The sequence below is a fragment of the Lycorma delicatula genome, chromosome 3 (genome assembly GCF_047948215.1).
Source record: "Lycorma delicatula isolate Av1 chromosome 3, ASM4794821v1, whole genome shotgun sequence".
Taxonomy (NCBI): domain Eukaryota; kingdom Metazoa; phylum Arthropoda; class Insecta; order Hemiptera; family Fulgoridae; genus Lycorma; species Lycorma delicatula.
In genome coordinates, this window is record NC_134457.1 from 174,151,017 (window position 1) to 174,177,535 (window position 26,519).

The 26,519-nt window shown below is 29.0% G+C and overlaps 1 protein-coding gene across 1 annotated transcript in view; it reads left to right on the top strand.

The window, feature by feature from the left end:
* LOC142322232 (BOS complex subunit NCLN) overlaps window positions 1-26,519 on the top strand; it is a 48,033-nt gene that overhangs the window by 435 nt on the left and 21,079 nt on the right. Inside the window, exons 2-8 of the mRNA XM_075361069.1 lie at window positions 2,565-2,752; window positions 5,526-5,673; window positions 6,748-6,842; window positions 15,014-15,097; window positions 17,711-17,920; window positions 22,783-22,890; window positions 23,324-23,464. Of these exons, the coding sequence (XP_075217184.1) occupies window positions 2,565-2,752; window positions 5,526-5,673; window positions 6,748-6,842; window positions 15,014-15,097; window positions 17,711-17,920; window positions 22,783-22,890; window positions 23,324-23,464 (974 nt within the window). The remainder of the gene's footprint in view (window positions 1-2,564; window positions 2,753-5,525; window positions 5,674-6,747; window positions 6,843-15,013; window positions 15,098-17,710; window positions 17,921-22,782; window positions 22,891-23,323; window positions 23,465-26,519) is intronic.

Below are 26,519 nucleotides of genomic sequence, written 5' to 3' on the forward strand. Positions count from 1 at the left end.
TTTTTTTACGCCAAAGTATTATCTAAGCAATTTTAATTCTGATTATACCAGTTATTAACGAAATTATTTTTTCTTGAAATACTGTAACCTAGAAATGCATTTTTAATGCTGTTCTCAGTTGATTAGTTTGTAGTGTTAAGTATTAGATTAAAGAAACAAATTTGAAAAAAAAACTGGAGTAGTTATACTAGATATTTAATTGGTATAAAATACAATTTTATTGTTGCATTATTATGTATTTATGAGATTGAGATTGCATGGTATAACCTCAAAAGAGTAAATTGTTTTTGATAACATTTGTAAACCTTCTAAGAATGTGTTGTTCCTATTGAAAGTACAGGTTATAATTTATTTGTAGTATTTTCTGTATAATATATTTCTTTTTATGATTTATTATGATCTATTCAACACTATTTGTTATTTGTAAGGCATTAGTTCTAGTTGACAAATATATGATTTGATTGTAGTAGTCTTGTACCACTAAAGAGTTTCTTATTTATTATTTGTATGTGTGTATTAGTAATCCCAAATGCTGTTTCATTGATGGAAATATAATTTGGGTATTGTATAAGAAAAGTTTCAATTAAATGAAGATTCTCAGTAAAATAAAATATTAATATCCTGGTGTTTTGTAGCGTTGAATTATGAAATAATCAAATCATGTTTGAGAGTTCTTTAGTTAATTATATTTACTATTTACTCCCATTCTTCTGGATAATTATTATTTCTGATTGTTCAATTTTTCTAAATATTTGCTTACATTTTTGTGAAAAAAATTTAAGGTATTAATTTTAATTGAAAGTATGGACTTCTAAATTTGTAAAGTCAGGGTTAGTTATACTTACAGCTATTTACTTTACATTCAGTCCTGTTCATTCTATTAAAATGTCAATTGGATGAAATGATTTTTTACTGGAATGAAAGGTGTAAAATTCTGATAAATACAAATTTTTTTCACTGACTACTTTTAGTAGGTCATGTTTAAAAGTTGAAAGGTGTGGTGTTCTTTTACTGGTATAAATTATTTTGAAGAAGTGAAAAATTTAGTTTCTGAAGTATCAGTTTAAATGTGCTTAAGAGATTTTGATTTTGAAAAATAGTAAACCCAAACATAAATAGTTTAACCCATCATTACTTTTCTCAGCACTTAAACAAGCTAGAATAACCTTACAGTTATCATTTTAAACAAGATAAGCAGGATGAATTATCTGATATAGACTTAATGTATACTGATGTGTGCAGGATATTGATGTCATATTTATTCAAATAAAAGTAAGATTATTTTTTCATTTTGTGTTATTGATAACGGAAATAAATTATTAATCGTATATTAACATTGTATAATACATCTTTAAAAACAAATTTTGCAGTTTTGTCATTATCGTACAGAAGAGCTCTTTTAAACTAAATTTGATTAAACCCCATTATATGCCCAGCAGACATTCTACTATTATAGATATTCTAATATTACAGATACTACTATATAGATATTGTTGACGAAGTACAAGTTCCTCAGGACTTGCTAGGTAGTTAATACTTTACATAAACCGACTGTAACCGGCATAAAGTGTTTGCTGGGCTTATAATAGAGTTTATTTTCCTAATATTGTGTTTAAAATAAAAATATTCTTCAGTATTCTCCCAGCATTAATATTAAGGTTAATTAGATGAGGTTAACGAGTGAAGCGAGTGTTAGATTGTTTGGTTAGGTTATGTTGATATGTATACTCTCGTAATCTGTGACCAGCTGTGTGGAGACGCCAGAGAAGAATAGGTCCAAAAAGGGGCAGCAGCATGTTCAGTAATTATAAACCTAACTTCTTGATGATTGATACATCCTGAAAAAAAAAGTTCAGTTTTCTCTTTCTTTTTTTTTTTATATCTCTTGACAATGAGAATAACTAACTGTTACAGAAGAGTAAATGAGTGCAGAAAATTCTTTGAATTTTAGTCACGGTTAAACTTTTTATATATATTACAATGAAATTTTTTCATTTCTCAAAATTCTAAATATTGCATGAAAGTCATTTTTGTTTGCAAATAAATAAAATGCTTTAAATTTTAATTTGGTTTCTACATTAAATTTTTCATCTAATAAATCTCCTTCCTGATATAAATAATGCAATTTTTTATTTTTATTGCGTTACGTAATATTATTTGACAATTTTTATGGATGAATGCAGTATTGAGCTAGTAGCATGCTAAAAATTAACAAAACACATGACTGTATGGAAACTACTATTGCAGCTTATTTTTATTAAATTATGTCACTGCATCTTTATAAAAGGAAATAAATCTAATAAAAGGAATAATAAATGAAAATATTTATTGTGAAAGAAGAGAAAGAAAAAAATCAGAAAATATCTTAATATTCAAATTGTTATATAGCTAATGTTATTTTCAGAATTGATATGAATTACAATATTCATGGAAGTGATTACAGTGGCAAAAACATTCTGGTTGTGCATTCACAAGTTATGAGAACAAAAGCCTAATTTGGATTTGCCCCAGCTGTGTTATTGAAATAATTTGTATTACATAACATTTGTTTATAATTGATTTAGGTTGTCGAAGTGCTCCTGTTAACTTAGAAGCTAGAGCTTTGACTGGGTGGAGTACATCTCGACATTGTGTTGTAGCTAGAATGCAGGATATAACAGCAGATCAGTTTCGAGAAATAAGAGCAAAAGCTGGGGCACTTCTGGTAGTACTACCAGAAGACCTTTCGGCTTTGTCAGAAGATAATAAACAGGTAAGATTCTCTTAAAGATTATTTTTTTCTTTTCCTATTTACTTCTTGGTTAGTATCTCTGAAATTATTAAGTCAAAAAATGAACAGTTTAAATTATGTTAGCTTGAATCTGATGGTAAAATATGCAATATCTATTTTGTATTTGTATTAACCTTGTGCTTACTTTCTTCTGTAATCTAGGCAAGGCAGTATACTGCCTCACTAATTCACTTTCTCTATGTATTAATTGTTTTCTTCTTCTGTCCTTCCCCTTTTTGTGTTCTTCAGCTCTTTTTGGATAACTACCTTACAAAATGAGTCATTTTGTACGATAGTTGTCCAAAAAATTAAAACGTATGCTATTTTCTAACTTTGACTTCCTCTGGAGGGGCCCCCTGATGCTTCAATTGAAACTTCCTAAAATACATTGCCCCTAATTTTTTATGGAGTACCTAAATCTGGTCTCAAAAACTGTAGGGCAAATAGTCTGGATTTACCTGAACTAAATTGGTAATTACTAACTGTTATAATATAAAAAACTGGATCTTCTGCAGTAGACGTTTCATAAAAAAAACCCTAATTTAATGTAACTTAACCATAATAAAATGTGTATGTTGTTATTCCAATGGCCAGAAAGTTTGAATGTTTTCCAGTATCTGGTTGAACAAGTCGTTCTCCTGATGATGACTTCTCAGAAATAATTCAGAGATGAGTCGAGAAGGTTTCTCTCTGCATGTTTCACATTTATGCTTTTTTCTGTGGTTAACTGCGCTATAACTGACACCCATACACTTTGTTTGCTTTTGTGCCTACTGTGATACTGTTTGCTTATGGGCCTCAGAAACAGGATCCACAAAATTTTCAGTATAGTTGACAGAATAGTGAATATCTCACTTACACAGTTCAAGTGACATTGGAATATGATTTCCAGCAACCTGACATTGTTTCTCCTGGTGGTACAGATGTCATGATATAATCTTCTGTTCGGTTTGGAACAGTGTACAGGAAACATTGTCTATCTTCTGTACTTACTCGTCCAAAACTAGTATTGATTTTAATAATTTTATCCAAACTGTATAAAAGTACTGTTATAGTGTTTTATTATGATGTTGCCAAAAATATAAGTACACAAATTGTAGTTTCAACCTTGCTATTACATTTTTGAGAAATAGCGTACTTACTGCAGAAAATACCCAATAAATATTTAATAATAAAATTAATTGATGCATTGCATAAAATTTTATTTGTTATCTTGATTTGTGTTGTATTAAGTAAGACCCATGTTGTGTTTGTACATGAAAGAAAATCCTCTTTATGTATGATGCCCTATGCTTATTTTATGTAATGAAAAGGTTTGCTTCTGAGGAATCTGTGAATAGATCTTTTGTCTTAGAACTTTTCTACAATTACTAACTGAGCTTTACGTACCCAACTGATGAGAGGTATGGTGATACTTATAAATGTTCAGTCTGACACATTAATGAAATATATAAAAAGTCAAATACATATTCATGCAAATATATAGCTATTTAATCATAGTTTTTTCTTTCATTGCAGTTTATAAGATTAAATGATTAAGGAGGCAAATGTATATAATAGCTTTAGGTCACGTGCTATAATGGCAAATTTTGTGTCTGTAATTTTTTTTACAAACAGGAGTTTAGACCATTCTTTTCAACAATACTAGTTAGTGATATTAAAATAAATGGAGTCTGGTGATTTACACATCATATTAATTACAACTATTGATTATCTGTGAGTGGTTTAACTGCATTGCGGCGTATCTGCGACGTCTCTCAGAGTGAAATAAAGCTTTAAACACTTATAAAGAAGATAAATTTTAAAGTTTTTTCATTGTTCTATTATAAGTTTTTACCTTCATTCATTTACTATTTGAATGTTGGATATTAGGCATTTTTCTCCTGAGATTCATGACAGTTATATTATAATTTATACATTAAAATTTGATAATATATAAATATTATGAGATGACTAGTTAAATGTGTTTTTCTCATTAATATTTGCTATTGCTTCTTCCAAATCCAAAAGTTTCACATTTGTTGAATTTCTCAGAAGCAATCAAAATTATTCTTTTCATAAGCACATGAGTAGTCAGCATATTCATTTTATGATTTATCAGTTGCTACTGATACAATAGATGTTATAAGTAGTTTGATCTTCTTATATAACATGAATTTTGCCGTGTAATGCATACTTGGTTTATATTATGGTTTCTTTGTTAGATCTATGAATTATACTTTTAGAAGAGTGACGACTATAGTTTTTAAAAAATATATTTTGACTGTCATATCAGTATAATAATTTGGTGATATTTAAGATAATTTTTCTTAATTAATGATTTTCATTGAAGTAATTAATTTGCATTGTTAACTAAATTGTATTTGTTTCAACAGATATAGAGTAAGATTACAGTTGAAAAAATTATGTATTTTAACTAATATAAATTTAGGGCATTGTTTTGAGCTAATTAATTAAAAGTATAATTTAGAAATAATTTTTTATGAATTCATATGTAGATTTTTTGTTTTGCCAATGGAAATATTAACAGAAGTCATAAATGTAAATGTATATTGTGTTATTTTCAAAGCTAGTAAGTACTTTATTGTGTATTTTAGTGTGGAAGTGCATTAGTAAGGTTTCCTTAAATTTTTCATATTGTATCTTGTTGTTTTGAAGATAATAAGCTTAAATAAAGCCTGTCTGAATACTTTAATGCTCTACTTACTATATTATTTCTTCTGATAAATGTTTTTAAAAATCTTTTTGTTTATAGGCTCTGATAGAACTAGAAAGAGGGATGTTATTTCAGGAAGTATTTATTCCTGTTTATTTTGCAGTATGGTCTCCAGCTCTTCAAGAAATATTAGATGATGTTACACATAGTAGATTAACCGATGAAAAAGCTGCTACTGCAGCACAAGGTTTGTGATTTGTTTTTTCCTGTTTGTAAGTTTCCTTAATATTGCAAATTATATTTTTGCTCATAAAACTCATAATTTTATCTTTATAATTAAAGATATTTTATAATAGTGGATGGTACAAGGTCATGCGTTGTCAGACTGGCTGAAGCCACATTCTGTTTGTATGATCTTTTTGATTTTTTATGAGTAAATGTAATAATTGGTTACAAATATTTTGTATTTTTTTTTTTTGTTTCACATAATACAGTAGTGGGGAACCAATCGGATTAGACTCCTCAACCATAAAAGTATAGTCATTTTTAAAATAGTTAAGTAGTGCAAACTATTTACATTACATCATTAGATCTGAATATTCATATTAATGAGGAGTAACAATTTATACGCTGACATGCAAGAACAGTATTAAAGGACTGTAATAATTAGATTACTTAATTGTATTGAAATATGATCATTTAGAGCTTAAAATATGCTGTAACATTAGGTGATGTTGTTTAACAGATGTTACAAAAATTGGAAGTACACCATCTTATAGGTAGATTACAATACTGTATATTATAATTATAATTCTATATTCCTGAGTAAAGTTTACATTATAAATGCTGTAATAGCTTGTCAAATAATTTCAATTACTGTATAATGTTTTACTTTAGTTCATCATTGAAATATGTATGATAAGCTAACACACACGCATGCACAGTGGTTTTATTTATTATGCATTAGTATGATGAAATAAGAATTGTGAAACAAGTTATGGTGCTTCTGAGCTTAAAATGTAAGCGTGTAAATAATAAACTTTCTTTTATGAATGTCTTTTCCTGTCAAATTTTACAGTTAATTTAATCGTATTTTTGTTTTTTTTTCATAATTGTATTATTAAAATATTATTTGCAAAAAGTTTACCAAATTTCTATATTGTGATTATGTAATTAAGATTTTTGTTATTTCTTTAACTAAGTTAAAATGGATTTATAATAGGCTATACATTATATTTCTTTTATTCTTTTTATTAATTTTTATTCTTTTTATATTTTATTTATTCTTTTTATTAATTTCTAAAATGAATCTCTTTTGCAGCATTACTACATTCAGTGTCTGCTAATGGTTACCAGATTGTTATAAATACGAATAAAGCTTCTCCAAAGGTTGATATTAACATTGCATCGATTCAGGTATATAGCTTTTTAACTATATGTTCATAGATTGTTATAATTTGGGCCTTGATAACCCTTGGGCTGCTATAAATACTCCCAAAAAAATAATGTAAATTACAAATTTTGTTAAAACCTTGTTACTGCAATGGAAAAGATAAAGCGGAATGCACATTTTACGTGACTGTAGTAAACCAAGTAAAGTTTATCTTTGCTTTGCCTAAAGAAGCTTGCACCTGACTGACTTATGGAAGGACAACACTCATTTTGTACACAAATAATAAGTAATGAACTTGCATTTGAGCATTATAGCAGTATAATTGCTATTTAATTAACTGACCTAGAAGATGAAACTATAACTTCATTTCTATTTTAATTTTTTAACAAAAAGTTTTTTTTGTAGTATCTGATGAAGTAGTGATCACTATGAAAGTGCTCATATTTTACAAGAAACAAAAAAACAGTAAGTATGATTTTTATTATTGATAACAATCAATATTCATTAATTTTATATGACAATACCAAACTAAGCAAGATTTATCTTTGCTTTTTCTAAAGAAGCTTGAAGCCTGATTTGTGAATGGTAACATTCATTTTGTACACAAGCAATAATTCAGTAAACCAGATACTATTATGAGGATAAGTCAAAAGTTGTCCGCAATGTTTTCGAATATGTATTTCTATTGCCAACACTATTGTTTTTGTATGCAGATTTTATATGTTGTTTTTGACTTAATACTTCTGCATTTATTTGAAGTTGATAAGTTGGCCCTATTGTCACAACCGTAGTGTTAATCATGGTTGCTCTCTTTCCCATTTGCATCAAAGAAAACCAGTTTACAGTAATTTGTTTTTTATCTTTAGAAGATATATCAGGGACTGAAATCTGTTAAGACTTTTATTAGAATTCAAGAATAGTGTTTTATTGCAATTTAATGCCTATAAGTGGATTGAAAAATTTTAAAATGGTTGCTGCACAATTTTACCTATTAAGAAAGTCAGGTACTCTTCTATGATTACAGTTGATGACAACATTGAGCATGTACTTAACATGGCTCTGAGAAAATTATGAAAAGCTAAAAGATTTAATGGTTTTGTCTACAAAGTCATCCATAGTAGACTAACTTTCATTAAGTTTGTATCAGGTAGAACCCAAAACAACTTGCAACAGTGCATAAACATTTATCAACAAAATTTGGTCTGCTTTGATGATCAAGGTGACAGTTTCTTGAATCCAATCACCATTGGTAATGAAACATCGCTCTCCCATTTCGAGCCAAAGAATAAATTACAGAGTTTGGAATGGAGACATCTACAATCACTTACAAGGAAAAATTAAAAATACCAACTCAGCAGGAAGATTGATATCAATAATTTTTTACGACTTAACAAGGCCCATTGCTAGAACATTATTAGAATAGAAACTCAAAAACAGATAGTCCTTGTTGTAGTAAAATTGTTACTGAGAAACTGAAGCCTGCCTAAACTCTACAGAAAACTGTTGAAACATATTTTTTCTTTTAATTACATTGCCCGTCTGCAGATTGCTGCCCACACAGTTTAAAGATCCACGCCCGTCAGAAAATCTGGTCTGATACTTAGCTCACTCTTCATTTAATCTGATATCACTCCTTTAGACTATCACTTGCTTGGACCACTCAGAGACAAAAGAGGCTGTTGATTCACCTCTTATTAAGAGCTGCAAGAAATGGCTGGCCTGCTGCTCAGCCAGAAACAGTTTTTTTTTCTAAGGATAAAGAAGCTTGATGGAAGAAATGTGTTGAAAAGTAAGGGAGCTAGGTTGAAAAATTTTATTACCATAAGTTTTTGATTTTATTGAAATAGAGTTTATTTTTGATAATAAAATAATAATTATTATCGACCCACATGCAGTTAGTTGCCATTTTGTTTTGTACTGCTTGAATACTGCAAGGTGATATGTAGAGGTAACTGTTGTGGCTGTCATCATTTGTGAAATGCATAATGTCATTCATTTTTTGTGAACAGAAGGATCATCTGCAGCCGAGCTCCACCGTTGGCTGTGTGTAGTTTACAGGAATAATGTAATGAGTGATGATTCTGCACGAAATTCAGGAAACAGTGAACTAATGTGCATTATAAAGAAGGAAGAAGTCAATATTTGAAGTTGAAAAATTGAATATGCTGTTTGTGATAAACGCCACTTTATAATTACTGAACTTAGTGAAAATTTTCCTTAAATTCCAAGGTTTGTTCTTTATGGAATATTTACATACAGTTTGGTTTTTATAGGTACTTTGCATGAAGCATACCAATATGAATTGCAGTTATCCGTAAGACAAAAAGAATGGGATCAGCATTAACTTTACTTCAGATATACTAGAATAAACGAAGTGAATTTCTTCACCATATTATTACTAGTGGATTTGGTTCATCAGCATTGAGGCAAAAGAACGGTCTAAATAATAAATGCATACACAATTGCTGAAATAAGACCAAAAATTCAAACAACCAATTTGAACAAAGAAATGATGGCTGCTATGTTTTGGGACCATAAAGGGATTTGTTGGCAGAATAGCCAGGTATGGCAATAACCAGAGACATTTATTGTGAAATGTTTGTAAAGCGTAAGAGAGCAATATAGAATAAATGGCAAGGGATGTTAATGAAGGGGATTTTCATCTATTCACAAGATTGTAGAATTGGCTGGCTGTTGAGCACTTCAAAAGCAGTGTTTAACTCTTGGATGAAGTGAGTAAATGGAAGGGCACTTTGGCGGCGCCATTCTTTGAAGAGGTAATAGATAATCTGCTATCATAATATGACAACTACTTGAATTTGAATGAGGATTAAGTTGAGAATTAATATAAATAAGTATGTGTGTAACTTTTATTTGTAGTAAATTTATTTTTTTAATTTTTATTATTACTCATCAGAGGTTAATTTATAAATAGCCCTTATAATTGCATTTTCTGTTGTACAAGACCAGTCAATTGTCACATGACTCAATATGTTTTGGAAAAAAAAGAAAAATGTACTACAACATAAAATAATCTATAAAAAATAAAAATAAAAACAGACTTCAAAAAATAATAGTACTAAAAAGTTACAAATAACTATATTTTTATTTATTAACTAAAATAAAAGTATTTTCAACAAATAACTATTTTTGAAGTCGGTGCCAGCCAACACAAATTAAACATAAAGTTAGTACCTCAACTGAATGCTAGGTGGCTAAACAGGATTCCCACATGTAAAATGGGATCTCAAGAGCATATAAAAGAAGAGCGTCTCATGATTATATCTCATGTTGAGTTCAATAAGGCATATTATATTTGGTGATAATATATTTATCTAAGCATCTATGAAGTATTGTTCTTGTATCTTATTTTTGTAAAGTCACATTTTATTGTTGTATTATATTTTTGTAGATCTTATTTTATTGTAGTAAAACTTCTATTTCCAATTTTGCATTGTTTGAAATAGGAATCATAGGTTTTTTTTTTTGTTTAACTTGTGTTGGGTGACACAGACTTAAAAAATATTTATTTGTTGTAAATACTTTTTACTTTAGTTAATATAATTATTTAGTTATATAATTATTAAGTTATTTGTAACTTTTTAGTACTATTATTTTTTGAAGTTTGTTTTTATTTCTATTTTTTATAAGTTATTTTATTTCACAATTTTTAGTAGTATTTAGTATACATATATACGTACATATACATATATATATATATAAAATACAATTAAAATATGGGTAGGCCTACTAAACGTGCTGCTCAGATGACGACATCAGTATTTAAAGGAAAGTTACGAAAGGAACGATTGTTTAAGGAAAAATAGAGAAAGAATTGTCATGAATATTTCTGCAGAGACTTCTCCACTACGAGAATGTAGACTCCTCACAAATGAGAGTGTACAACAGTCGATTCTGATGGAATAAAAGTCTAGAGAGTGATGCTCATTATATCAGTTTAATACATAAACGTTTTTGAAATGAAACGCAAGAGCAACGTTCTCACTGGCTTGGCCTGATAGACAAGGAAGGAGAATTACTGGAAACTGTACTCATAAAATTTTATGATGAGACTGTTGGTCTTAGGTTGGAAAATATTGATGGTTGGGAAGCCATTTCACCAGTTTGTGCAACATTCCAAGTGACAAAGGGATACGAAGATGTCAATTGCACCTCTAATATTAAGTTGGGCTGTAACTGTTCACAAACTGCAGGGTACAACTCTTGACAGGGCAGTGATAGACCGTGGCAAGAAACATTTTGCTAATGGGCAGATTTATGTCGCTCTTAGTCAAGTTGAATCTTTAGAGGGTTTCGCGTTGTCTGATTTGGACCTACGTAAGTTATTAAATAGACCACATGATGAGTAAGCTGTGACAGAAATGAGTTGCAAAATTTATCCAATTTATAGATTTCATTGTTGCTAGTAGACATTTGGACAAGGTTTGTGAGTACCCGGTTAAAAGAAAGTTTATAATATTACTTATATTACAGAATATTACTTATTACAAAATTATAATATTTACCTCACTTCATATAGGGTGATGTCAGTTGGGAGCTTGTTTTATAACTATTTATTTAATAATATTGCAAAATTAGAATATATTATTACATAATACAAATATAAATATTTGTATTATAATTTTGCAATTAAGGATAATACACTTTTTTAACATTTTGTGTAAATTAAATGTAGATTAATATTTATATGAAGTCTAGGGGAAAAAAAGGGAATGATTGTTTAATGAAAAAAGATATAGTAAGAAATTCCATGAATATTTCCACAGAGACTAAACAATGATAATACAGACTTATTATCCTATACAGATATATATCCTAGTCATTCAGGGAACAGAGCAACACAGTACTGGGGCAAGTGATTAGCAGCTAAGGGTGTTGAGCTGTTTGGTTTTTGTGTGTTTCCTAAGATTATCATCGGATTTGTTTAAAATTTATATGGGACTATTCTGAAAGTATACTCATTTGATTAAAAAAAAGTTATCAAAATTGGTTTAGGGTCAGTTTGAAGTGCTCCAAAAAAACATAAGCTGGTTGCTTGACCAAGTCAAAAAAAAAATTGAAACTTACCCACTTGTTTTCTACATGTTTCAGGCCCTTAAAACTATTTAAAAAAATTTTTTATTTAAGCAGTTTACCTGTGGCGGCCGTTTTTGTTTTGATGCGCACGCCTGTTTTTGTGATTGTAAGGGTTTATGGAAAACAATCATAACTAAAAAAACTATTGGTCCTGGAAGGAGGAAACAAAAACAATTTAATCATATTTTCTCAAGGTAAAATATTGGTCCAGTGATTTAATTACCTATATCTCTTCTTTCTATGAGAAAATTATGAATAAAATTGAAAATGAAAAATGGTGAAATTTCACTTATGGTAATTTTTTTCAACAGTCAGGGATGGCATACATAGCTTTAATTATTTTTATAAATGTAGGCATATGTTGGTAGTTTTACTATAATAGTATTAATGGTGATATACTTACCCCTAAATTTTTACGAATTTTTGAAAACTTATTTTTTTTTAAAATTCAAATAACACTTTGATGGAGCGAGTGGTAAAAAGCTCAAATTTGTACAACTTAACAGTGTTTTTGTAGATATTTGTCGCAAATAAAAAAGTTCCTTGTGTACTGTAGTAATAAAAAAGTTATAACCTCTCAAAAATCATAAAAAACCTGTTAAAAGTGATACCATTTTGACTTGCTAAATAAGTGCTCTAACGGAGTTTCTTGTCTTCTTTGCCCTTTACATTTTTTATACTTAGCCCCTATGTTGTTGAAGTTGACATTTCAATATTTTTAAAATAGTTTTTTTTTTATTATTAATGATAGGTCGTAATTTTAATGATAACTTGACCAATACCAGTAACCTAATACAATTTTAATTCAAAAATGCTTGAAAACTTCCCAAACTGAGATTTCAGTGAGTAGCCTACCTATTTTTTTAAGAATTCAATTTTTATTTTTGTATGGTTTATTTTTTAAAACACTGTCGAAGAAAAAATAAATTGTAGCAGAATTTTAATTATTCAATGAAATAGCCTGTTTTTGTAGTAGTGAAAGTTTATTATTTATTGTGGTTAACCAACAGCTGTAATAACTCTTTTGATAATTTTCTTGAAATTGTGTGAGTCCCTGTAGTTAGTTCAAGTGATTTGTTCAGTTGTTCAATATTGTGATGTTGGGCAGTGTTGCTCTTGGTCTTCAAATTCATATAATTCTTTGTTCTGCTGAGAAAAAATACTTTTGAAACAGTTAACACAAAGAGACTTTCCAGGAACTAAATTTAAATTTGGAAAAATGTGTTCATTAAGAACTGCTCTAATATTATTTTTCTTAAGTTTTTCTTAACTATTTTTTGTGAGATCTCAAAGGGTCACAACAGAACTGACCATACAGGTGACTGAATTTTGACAAAAACGTTTTTTCATGATATTTATGAACACTAGTGACATCTGAATTAACACAAAAAAAAGTTATTGGTTTTCATCGCTAAATTCACAAATTTTAATGTGTTCTTTGGCACTGTTTTATGACACTCTTCATTCAAATAAATTCTATAGACCATTGTTCTTCCATTGTTTCATGTAAAATTACTTGAAAATAATGTAAAAATTTAACTGATTTTAAAATTTATAAATATAATTTTATGAAGTAAAACTTATTTATTTAATAAACATTTCCTAACAGAATGAAATTTGAGACACTCTGTAAAGATGTGAACAGGTCAACTAATGTCAGACTGACCAGTCTGTATCTGCAAAGCTAAATGATGCAACGAGCAATAAATGAGCATGTTGCAACATTTTCCTGACAACTGGAAATGACTTCAAACGCTTGTTATAACATGAACACTGCAGTTGAATGGTTCATAACAAGTCATTTCAACTATAGTAATAAGTATAAAAATATTAAACTGCTAGGAAGACAAGAAATCCCCTTGGAGCACTTATTTAGCGAGTCAAATTGGTATCACTTTTAACAAGTTTTTTATGATTTTTGTGAGGTTATAACTTTTTTATTACTGCAATACACAAGGAACTTTTTTATTTGCGACAAACATCTACAAAAACACTGTTAAGTTTTTCATGTTCAAGTTTATTGGTAATTTTCTCATAGAAGAGGTATAGGTAATTTAACCACTGGACCATCTTTTACCTTGAGAAAATATGATTAAATTGTTTTTTGCTTCATCCTTCCAGGAACAATAGTTTTTTACTTATGATTTTTTCCATAAACCCTTGTAATCACAAAAAAGTGGTGTGCACCGTAACAAAAATGGCTGCTACAGGTATACTGCTTAAATTAAAAAAAAAATTCTAAAAAAATAAAAAAAAGGTCCTGAGACATATAGGAAACAAGTGAGTAAGTTTCAATTTTTTTTTGAATTGGTCAATGTTGGAGATATTCTGTAACATACATTAAAAAAAAAATACAATCAAATTGATAATCTCCTCCTTTTTTGAAGTCTGTTAAAAATTGTAATGAGTATCTCTAATGTTGCTGAGAATCTGAGATGAAATTTCCAAACTTATCAGCTTTTATATGAATAATGGTTGGAAAGTGTAGTTTGGTTTAAGTTTGTTATCTCGTATTGTAAACTGTAATCTTTGTATACAGGTAAAAAAGTCTGATTTTTGTTATTGTTACTATTTTTTTAGTAATAGGATAGCTTTATAGCACTGCATTATATTTTAATATAAAGGAAACCTACAATTGTATAATATATTTAGAAAAAATTATTGACCGTGATTGTGATTATGTAATTATTTGTGTATTAGTTAAATCAACAGTAGAGGGAAATCACAGGCAGCATAATTTAGATTGATATTTTATAAGACTGACTGCTTCTATGAACTGAGTTAATCAAATCTAGTTATTCTTTAAATTACTTATGAATGTTCAACCTGCCTCTGCTTAGAATTAAGTATTGTAACAATAACTGAACTAAATAAAACTAAGCTATTATGTGACTTTGAAGAATCTGTAATAACTTTTTCAAACTTAGTCTTCAATCTTTATTAGGAAGAATTCTTTATTTTAATATTTTATCAGATAATAATATTTCTTTGCTTTGAATGTAGTAAGTGTAAATTATTTTATGTTATTGGATATTATTTTAATCTAATTTGAAATCCAATTAGATAAGTAGTGTAATTAAATGTTTCTTTTGTTAAGGGTAAATTATCTGGATATGGTGTTGAAGATAAACTCCCCACTATTGCTATTGTTGCCCATTATGACAGCTTTGGAGTAGCACCAGTAAGTTTTAATTTTATAATTTTAATGAAGTTATTATAATCTTATCCACAGTTAATTACAGATTGTTAAGTCTTAATTTGAAATTTTTTTATTGATTGTTATGTTTTTCGTACCTTGAGAATTATTCTTAATGTGATTTCTTTTGGGTTCCAATGAAGAATCTAATTAGATTTATCATCATGAGTTTTGTGAGGTTTTTATCCTGTGACTAAATTCTTTTTATGGACAAAGTAATTAAATAAAGTTATGATTTATATATATATATATATCCATTGATTCTGATTTTTGTTTTCAAAAAACTGTTTCAGTGCCATTGAAGAAAATAATTTATAAGATTATGAAAATCTAATTTCATAAAAACTATTAATTAAATTTTTTTTTTCTGTTTAAGAACTACTGTCATATGTTAAATTAATTTATAGCAGTAATAAAAATATAATTGACAGGTATGCAAATGTTATACAACTCCAATGACAGAAACAAAGAAATTAAAAAAAAAAGAGTGGTAAAGACTGTTTATGACTATTGAACAGTGCTGTAATAAGCATTGTCTAATTTTACTTTTTCTAAGCAATCAAAAAAATTCATTTATTGATGTTATTTTGTAAGGTTATGTAATGTCAGTTTTTTAAATATTCTGTTTATTGTAATATATTTTATGTATATAATAATTTGTTTCAATAAATATAATTGGTATTTAATTTCTGATAGTATTGGAATGCACACCAATACTATATTTTGATGTGTCACAGTTCTGTGAGAGTAATTTTCATAAATTTATAAAACAAATTAACTAGTTATAAAATTAGAACTAAATATTTTACTCGATCGGTCACTCTAGACAGTATTAAACTAATAATGGTGAATTTACCAATAAATAATTTACATAAAATGCATATCCTTGGGAAAATAAATATATATAGCTTATGTGAACATTGGTAGTGTAAAATCAAGGAGTAGAATTGTCAATTTTTGTTCCAAACCTTGATATAACAACAAAGATATTGTTTCCTTCTACAGAAAGCGATTTTATTTTTTTTTTCAAATAGTGGCAATATTTTTTTATTTCTAAATCTAATTAATGTAATTATCTTTTTTGCTCTGAAAGTTTCTTATTTGTTCTTTTTTTGTTAATTAATATGATATTTATAACCATACAAGGTCTGTTCAAAAAATAACCAAACTTTAAATTACACGCCAACTGAGATATTTAGTGACATGCGGTTGGCAGTATTGTGTTCCAAATAACCTCCTCTGTAACCTCATGTTCTTGGATTGTTGATATCTTATTTAGTTTTTGTGTTATTGTTGTTTGAGTACATGTTTAAATGTTATTAGGAATTTTTGTATTGTGTGATTTTTTTTTTTATGATTGAACTTTTGTCTCACTGTCGTAGCCATAAACCCAGCTTTTGTCTTCCTTTATGATCCTTTGCATGGATGTTTCATCACCATCGGCTTGTTCAAGGAGTTTCTGGCAATTGTCCACTTGATATGTTCTTTCTGCTGTTTGTCATCGAACGAGGAACAAACTTTGCTGTAACTTGATGCATGTTGGATTTTTCAGTCCAGATATCATGGCATGATCCAGTCAAGATTTCTTACAAGTTCTTTCCCTTTCTACAAGTTCTCTTGACAGTCAATCGGAGATTTGCATGCACCAGATCATTGATTTTCTGAACTGTGTGTCATCAGTTAAAGTCTAAGGCCTTCTTGGTGTAGGGTCGGTCATCTTCAATTGTCTTATGACCACTTTTAAATTGTGAAAACCATTCACAGTACTGTGTAAAACCCAGAGTGTCATCTCCATAAGTTTGTTTAAAAACTTGAAAAGTTTCTGAGAAAGTTTTTCCCCAGTTTCATGCAAAATTTTATGTTGTATCGTTGCTTCTGAAAAACGCACATTACAAAAATCGCTACTAACACTTAAACAAGTTGCAATCAAATAACAATAACATGAAAAATAAATGAGATATCAACAATCTAAGAACATGTGGTTACAGAGAAGGTTATGCGAAACACAATACTGCCAACTGCAAGTCATTAAATATCTCCGTTGGCATGTAATACAAAAAGTTTGGTTTTTTTTTTGAACAGCACTTGTAATATTATTTGTGTAATTAGGTTGTAAATTTGATGACTCAAAGATAAGTTTGCCTTTGGCCAAAGGAAAATGTGTGTTGCAACATCTGAAATTTTAGAAAATTACCGCTGAATTTAATTATTAGTTTTATAATTTATTATCCTACTAGGTATAAAAATAATAGAATTTTTTATGGTATTACAAATGTCAAAATACTGAAAAAGGTTGATGAATCATGCCATTGTAAATTTTTATACAGTTAACAGTTAGTGAATGATAGTATCGACTATTTATTAGATAAAATTTTTAAATAAAATTGATGAAAAGTCAATTAACTGATAACAGCCATGTAGAAGTCTAACATTAAGTTCATTAATGTTAGGATCCATTTATGAAGCTAAAACATTGAAGTTTGAAACATTTTCTTTACTTTTCTTTTACTTAAAATTATTATATTTCTTAATAATTACATTTTTATTTTATATGTCTAATTTATAAATATAATCTATATTATATATTTTTACTTTTAGGATTTATCATTTGGAGCTGAGAGTAATGGATCTGGAGTAGCTATGCTTTTAGAACTTGTACGATTGTTTTCAAATTTATATTCAACAAGTCAGACACATGCTAGAGCAAACTTATTGTTCTTTTTGTCTGGTGGAGGTAAATTAAATTACCAAGGAAGCAAAAAATGGTTGGAAGATAGTTTAGATTCAGCTGATGGTTCTATTCTACAGGTATTACTTTTAATATTTGTTATATTTTTTCTGTACTTTAAATGAAGTAAAGTTAAATCTAGAAAAAAAACAATGAGATTGTAAACTGTATGGTAAGAGTCTCTACTGACATTTCTTGTTGTGTAATACTTTAAGACCTAAGTTCAAATATAATTAAAGGCTTAGGTCTTTTATTTAAATTACTGCATCACCACTGTATTTTTTTTACTGAGATTTAATTTGTAGCATCATTTCAGCACTGATTGGTCTTAGACTTGATTAGGTCAACTGTTGAACTGCTATAGACATAAATTTCTTGTTATGTTGAGAAAGCTTTGTAAACAATGACATTTTGCTTTTTGTACCATTTTTTATCATTGTCATTTCGTTATTATTTTTCGTACGATAATTAAGAATTATTTCTTAATAGTTTTTGTTATTTAGAATTGTTCTTTCCTTTTCATTGCTAACTGGTGGTTATGCTAATAGTATGGTGGTATGGGTAGATTATTGAAAGAATTTTGTGTGAATGAGTGGAAAATGACATTTTTTGAGTAATTGTAATAATGATAATTATTTATTGCCAAGGTAATAAATAACTGTTAGTGGTTTATATAATAATAGTTACTGTAGTGGTTTACAACTAAAAAGAGATTTTTCTAAAATTCAGTATAATCTTTTTCAGGGTTGTTAAGTCTGACTGGCCTCAATGACAACATGAATTTTCTGCTCTCTTAAAATAATATAAATAATTAAGTTCAGTATGTATTTTTTGGTCTTTTGTCATGTTTAAATATTACCTTTGAAATACAGTGCTCATTCTACATTTGTTGGCTTTCACATGACTGAGGTTTTGGTGATTGTAAACTTATTTTAAGTTCATTCTGTACCATAGTTTAGCTGGTAAAGCTCATGATTAGACTGCTTTGTTTTTTCTTTCAGTCTTCTTCTCCGTGTAATTGAAATGCCATAATCACTGCTCATCTTTCTTGCACATTTAGAAAGCAAACATAATAAACCTTAAATTAATATTACGCTGAAGAGCTACTCCGAGACCAATCAAACGCTACCTGCGAGCAGCATAAGGAACTGTTGGGAGTGGCTGATAACAGAACAGTTGTTTTGCTGATAATAGACATGCAATGAATGAACTGAGTGGTAACAAACATTCCTTATCTATTAGGTCTATTCCAAGTTGTTAAACTGATATATTTATACTATTTTTGTTCGTGAACCGTATAAGGCCTAATATTTATCTTATATCAGTTGGCTGCGTAACCCACAGTTCATATTTATTTTAAATTTTAGTCCAATAAAATTTAATATTCTATACTTTGTAAAAATGATTTTTAAAGTTGAGAAAACTAAAACAGGCAAGTCTTGTGTTATATTTAGTGACCACAAATACAGTCATTATAGAATACTAAAAACTGGTGACATCTCATGGCGCTGTTTAGGAAGGAACTGTGATGCCTCAATCAAAACAGACGCAAATTCAACAACAGTGTTAGCAAATAATTGTAAAAAAATACAGGCTCTCATCCTGCCGCCCTCAAGTTGCTGTCACCTGCTATTTCGCCTGCTACATCAAACATATGCATACAGCATTACCTTACAGTTGTCAATTATTGTCTCCTGCATCACCAGCCGCCCTGAGCCATTCTTCGTCTACCACAACTCCCATGCGGCCAAATTGAATTTACTCAACTAGTAAATAAAAAAAGGAAAAATAAAACCACCAATGTAATTAAAAAAGGCAATGTGAATAAAAAAGGTTAATGTAAAAAGATTCAGAAAACTAGTGAAATTAAGACATTCGCAACATACAAAATAACAAAAAAAAAAACAGCATTTCTATCAAAAATGTGACTGTGTTGGGGGACAGTCATGTGAGATACATACCAACAATAATGAAACAGTTCCTCTCTCCAGAAGTGGGAGTTAGTGGAATGTGTGCAAGCCTGGTGATGGTCTACTGGACATCAAACCAAAATCCACTCCTCCAATGGACCATTGTTGTGTAATAGTGATTGGGACCAATGATGTCCCTGCTGGGAGGCAAAATGTCATCTTTAGGCATATGGAAGACCTTATGAAAAAGTGTAGTAATAACTCCAAAGTCCTAATTTCATCTCTGTCAACACGATTTGACCTGGTCCCTGACAGTCCCGTCCGTGAGACCATCATTCTGGTTAATAATTACATTGAGGATCTCTGCCAGCACTGTAAAGATGTGGAATTCCTCAATATTGGGAGTATCGGACACCATTATACACAGCGCACAGACTAAATCTTCGAGCTAGTGGGAAAAAACTGTTCTCAAAACTAATTTTGGAGAAACTGGCTTAGTCATTCTCGGATTCTGATCTGTCCCACACCAGTGATTGGCCTACCTCTGTTTCTGTGGCTGCTTCCTCCAGGACTCAAACAAGACTGCTAGTGCCAGACCTCCATACTCTACTCTTTGATTCTTACACAAGTGCTGTAGTAAATAATCTCCCTCTTCAACGCTCAACTCCTCAGGACCACTTAACGGCCAGCATCAAGGATAGCTGTCTGAGGTGTTATCATTCTGTGTACCAAAACAATGGAAATGTACTAAACAGTATAAAACTAAGTTAGGCCACACGACATCGGATTTGTTCCCTAAAATTATACTTCAAAATTATTTTCTTTTCAAAATTCAAAACTTTACATCAGAATGCTCAAGTGACCATTAATAAGAAGGCTAAGTTGACAGTAGTGTGCCAAGAGCTTCAGCCATATATATTTGTAATTTCAGATCACAGCTTTACTTCAGAAACCATTCAATTCTTTAAAATTCCAAATTACAATGTAACAGAATTTTTTTGCCAACAAAATCACCAAGGGGGAGGTGTGGCAAATTTTCTAAAACACTCATTAAAATCCAAACCATTGAAAATCTTCTATTCTGTTGACCTTTATTTCAAGTTCTGTGCAGTTAAAATCCAAATGAAGGTGCATTGAAAAGTGATGATAGTTGGTTTGTATAGATCTCTAAACCAAATCAAATACAAATTCTGTTTTTGATAAACTCAAATTTCTTCTTAATTTTCTCACTTCGAAAAGAAATAAATTCATTTTAATAGGTGATTTCAATGTAGATGTATTAAGCTATGCTGACCCCCTTGCCCTGCGACTGGTGATTGTAAACTTATTTTAAGTTCATTCTGTACCATAGTTTAGCTCGTAAAGCTCATGATTAGACTGCTTTGTTTTTTCTTTCAGTCTTCTTCTTCATGTAATTGAAATGCCATAATCACTGCTCATCTTTCTTGCGCATTTAGAAAGCCAACATAATAAACCTTAAATTAATATTACGCTGAAGAGCTACTCCGAGACCAAGCAAAATAAATTTTGTTTAAGCAGAAACGATATTCTGAACTCTTTTGATTTAGGTTGGTCTGTGAATGAGCCAATTAGAGTGACGCCCACATTGAGAACAGCTCTCAACAATTCCATAATGAGCATTCCAAATTCCTCGGTTTCAGTGGTGAAAATGGCCATTTTGGACCATTTTGCCCAGGAGGTTGAGTTTAATAGAAAGCCAGAAATAGAAAGCGCAATCTTCACAATAAAAATATTAATAAATAAAGAAAATATTAAACAGCTGAACTCCAAACTCAAAAATGAAATTCGGATTTCTTATAAAAATATAAGTGCCCAAATGAGAAATTTGATAAATTCTACAGTTGTTTTTTACTATTATTTAGAAATCAGTTGTCCTTTTACAAAATTCAAAAATGAATTAAAGTAGAGCAGAATTCCTGGATGATTCCAGGTATTCTTGTGTCAAGAGAAAAGCTTAAGTTTTATTATTCTATTTATATAAACATCCAAAATGAAAGATTGAAACATTTTTTCAGAAATTACAGAAGATCTTAAAAATGGTTATTCACACGGCTAAATCTACGATATTAATAAATCGCTAACAACAGCAAAAGATTTTTCAAAAACTGCATTTCAAATTATTCATCATAACAAAAAGGGATAAACAAATCAAAAAGTCAGAAACCAGTTTCCATTTAAGGAGAAGATAAAATGATTGCAGACCCACAGGAAGTTGCAAACGAGATTAACAATTATTTTGCCTCAGTCACTTCAGGTGATTTGACATTCAATGGGCCTTGGCCTCGCACCAATTTACCTAATGTTCAGAAATAAACTTAAGGACCAATAAATCAAAGTTGAACATTATTAAATTATGTTTCCGAAAGCATGAGCATGACAGGAAACTTTCCATGATGGTTGATGATGATTTCTTGGGGGAACCTGAACTGCCAGATTCGTGGGTATGCACCTTGATCGAGGGCTGACCTGGGATAAACACAGGCCTACTATGAGCTAATTATGTCAGATTAATTAATAGGCTGCCAGAGGATTTCAAATAAATTTCCATTCTGAGTCAATTTAAATCTCGACTAAATTGCCTTTTGGTGTCTAAGGCTATTCTATTGAGTTCATGGATGGCTGCTGGGATAATTAATCAAAATTTTATAAGGACAGAGCCTGATGTCATAAAGATGTAAATTGTGCATGAATGGTACGTTTTGTATGTTTAAATGGAGCGTCTGAATGGATAGGGACTTTAAAATTTTAATCATTTCTGTTGACTTTTAACTATATTTTCCTAGTTATTGATTGTTGATGATTGAGATGCAACTTTGTATTGTTTATGCAACAAAAAGATTATTTATTTATTTATCTCTGTTCTACATATTTAGTTTGATGTTTTTTAAATGTGTTTTACTCTTATCTCGATATCTAAAATTAATATTCTTATCTGAAGTAAAAAGAAATAGTATAAATCTTATTAACTAGTGTAGGAATACATTTTTTAAAGATTTTTATTGTTGTTTCAGGAAGCTTCATTTGTGATATGTTTAGATACTGTAACTTCTGGTAATTCATTGTATTTACATGTATCAAAACCACCAAGAGAAGGAAGTGCTCTAGCTCAATTTCATAAAGTAAATAAATAATTTTTTTATGTTATCATTTTTTAGAATATATTATATTATGTAGAATGAAGTAACTAGTACTACAATTAGCGACCTTTAAATTTTTAAGGGCTTTAAAGCTGGCTGACCAGTTCAACTGAGAATTAGTAATTCTAGTACTGCAGATTGTTTTACTTTTTATAATTTTCTTGATTTTCTATAAATATAAATGTTTATGTTAATTTTAATATATTGGTGTAGAATTAAAACTAATAGCAACTGAAGCAAAAGAATTTTCATTGTGTAATAGCTAAACTTATCTCTTTGAAGAAAATTTACTCTTTCATTCACTGAAAAAAGAATGAACTAAATTTTGTATTTAAAATGCCTATTTATTCATAAATGTATTATTTTGCTTGGATGTTACATTTATTAACATATAGATTTGTCATTTCTATCTTAGGAATTAAGAACGGCAAGTGCTGGAAAAGTTCAGGTTGAACTCGTTCATAAAAAAATTAATTTAGCTGAAGAGGTATTAGCATGGGAACATGAACGTTTTTCAATAAGGCGTTTACCTGCATTTACTTTTTCATCAATGAGGGTAGGTACTCATTAGTAATGTATTTAGGTTGTTATGGAAATATTTATGCATGATGAGAGTTATTAGTCAAAGATTCATTTACAGCTCTTATATTGACTATTTTTGTGTATCTAACCCTGTGTTGGAGTAACGAAATTTGTTTAGTTAGAAATTATAGATAGCATAATGGTGACTGGTATATTTTATTTACCTTACATCTGTGGATTACTGCTTTTGGATGCAAGTTCTGTATTTGGACAGTGGTAGCTTATTACATATATAACTTAAAGTTAATTTTAAATTATCGTGTATTTTTTCTTCTAAATTAAATTTGTTTTTCTGTTTAGATAATGAATTAATATATAATATGTCTTGCATAATGTGTTTATAAATAGTATGAAGAACTATAGGAAGTATTACTTGCCATATTTGTAATTAAAATTTTCATGATATATGTGCTAAGCTCTTTTAAGAGTATATTGAAATTATCAGTTTCTATAAAACAGTCAAACAGTAATCTTTGTAAAAGATAAAAATAAAGAATGAAGGTGTAGTGAGTATGTTGAAGGAAAAGCACTGTCTTGGAATTTGGGAGGAAGGCCTGATTTCCTTCAAGTATATATAGAAATATTAAATGAAATGAGAAGGAAGAATAAAGAAATGAAAAGTAATCTGGGAAATTGAGTAAAAATGTGTCATTGTCAAATTGAAATAATGCAAAAAACGGAGGTTTGTAATTGTAAGTTGCATTATATTTTTATTTAACGCATCTAGATTTATTTAATGTTAGAGGTTGTAAGTAGTGAGTTAAAGGCTGAAAAAATAAAGAACATGAATTTTAAGAGAAGAATGAGTGAAATGGATCAAATACTTGAGATTAAACGATGTAAAAATAGATGGAATAACTGAATAAAGTAATGAAGACCTTGTATTAATTCTTCAAAACAGGAAAACACATTGAACTTTCCAACAACTTAAAATGAAATAAATATTTGTTACCAAATATCAAATAAGTTGTGTGGTCTGCAGTGATCCTAGTTTATTTTATTCAAAGATGCTAAATCTTGATTCATAGAGTAGACATGTTAAAAGAAATCTTTCCAAAATGAAATTGGGGCTGCTAATTGAAGCATCTTAATGAATATCTTTCAGTTGAGTGGTAGAAAATACATACTTTGGCAAGATAAGTGTAAAAGTAATTGAGAACAAATATAGCTGTAAAGTGGTGGAGAAAATGATCTTTGTAAAATAGATTACGTTTCTGTAATTGTTCGTAATAATATGGAAAATATTAAAAAAATTGAATTGTACGAAATTCAAGAATGAAGTAAATTATATGAGTGTATTTATTTAGTTAACTTATTTGTGTTGTTTTGTTTCATATATATATGTGTATATATATATATATATATATATATATTTCTAGTATGGAAGATAAGTTTTTGCTTTAGCTCATTAAACTATTAGGAATCAAATTACGATTCGTTTGTAAATGATATTACTAATTTAAAATTGAGTCCAAATATTATTGTTCTGGGGTACATAGATTTATGAAATGAAATTCGGTAATTAGCAAATTGAAGGTTAAACAATTCTGTATGTTGCAATCAGTCTTCTAGGGACAAGGGAATAGGTGATTGTATAAAAAAAATCACATTCCTGGTTAAGAAAAATCACATTGTGGTTAAAAATATATTTAGTGTTTTTTTGTTTTATAGACTACATGGATTTCCAAGATAAATATTTATTAGTGAATTATGTAATTTCTTTGAAAGCTCAAATCTTAGATTTGTAATGCTGTTTGTTAATGATATGAATTATAATTTACTCAAAGTTTGTTCAATTGTAAATAATATAAATTCTTGCTTCAGTCATGTGGTGTGGATCTTTAATCAATAATTTATTTTGGTTAAATTCAGAACGATTTAAAAAAAGACCTCGTGTTTCTTGTTTTAATTTTTATGCTGAGATAATTCATATTGGGAAAACTTTTATCATTCTTTAATATTGGTTTGGAATCATAGTAACTTTTAGAGAAGAGGAAAGAGCTAAAAAGTAATTAATTTGGTTACGTTCATAAATTAGTTGTAAATTAAATTAATTTAGCATAGTTTCATTGATTTAGTTTGGTTCCAAAAGGAAATTAAAAATATAGATAGGAATTAATTTTGTAATGTAAAAGATGTAGTTGTATACATTTAATGCTTTTTATGATTTATTAATTTCTTGTGTTGAAAGTAAATGAATTCAGAGTAAAGAAGAAAAATAATTTTAAGTTTGAATTGTGTATTGCACATAATTTATTAAATAGGAGTAAAATAAAAAAATTGTGTAATTTTGACTTAAAGAAGTATTAAATAGGTTTAGAGTGGCTCATTTATGTCATTAGGAAACAAGGAATCATATTTTAATAATATCTGTACGATTAATGATAGTAGTGTTCAGAGCAGTGTGGGATAATTGATCAAGTGATGTGATGGGCACAAACTTTAGATATTAGTAGTATAAGTTTTTTGATTCCCGCCCACCAGTTAGTGGTGATAAAAAAAAGATGATTATTTGATAATTACTTTTTAGACATTGCAACAGTAGTTGAAATCAGCTCTTGATGAAGTACCTGAGTTATTTGTTCAAATACGTCTTGATATAAGGCTGAGTTATATGATCAAATACATGAATGCAATGTTTGGAGTAATTATTTTGGAAACGAAAATAATTCTCAGGAAATTGAAAGTGTTATTAAATATATGAAACCTTAAAAAAAAATCATCTGGTCTTGATAAATTTAGTTTCCACTCGCTAATTAACACATTTTTAAAAATACAGTTTAAAAGAATATGAGCCCAATAATATTTTAACATAGATGAAATTGGTATTTTTTCAAATGTTTTCCCATTAAAACTCTTACTTTCAAAGACGATTTAAATTTTTGGAGGAAAGCACTGTAAGGACCGAATCATGGTTGTTATTTGTGCGAACATTATCCATAATGGAAATTAAAACGCTTTGTGTTAGGAAAAAGCAAAGTGTTAAACTCTTTGTGTTAAGTAAATTTCACACCTCTTGTTTCAAAGGT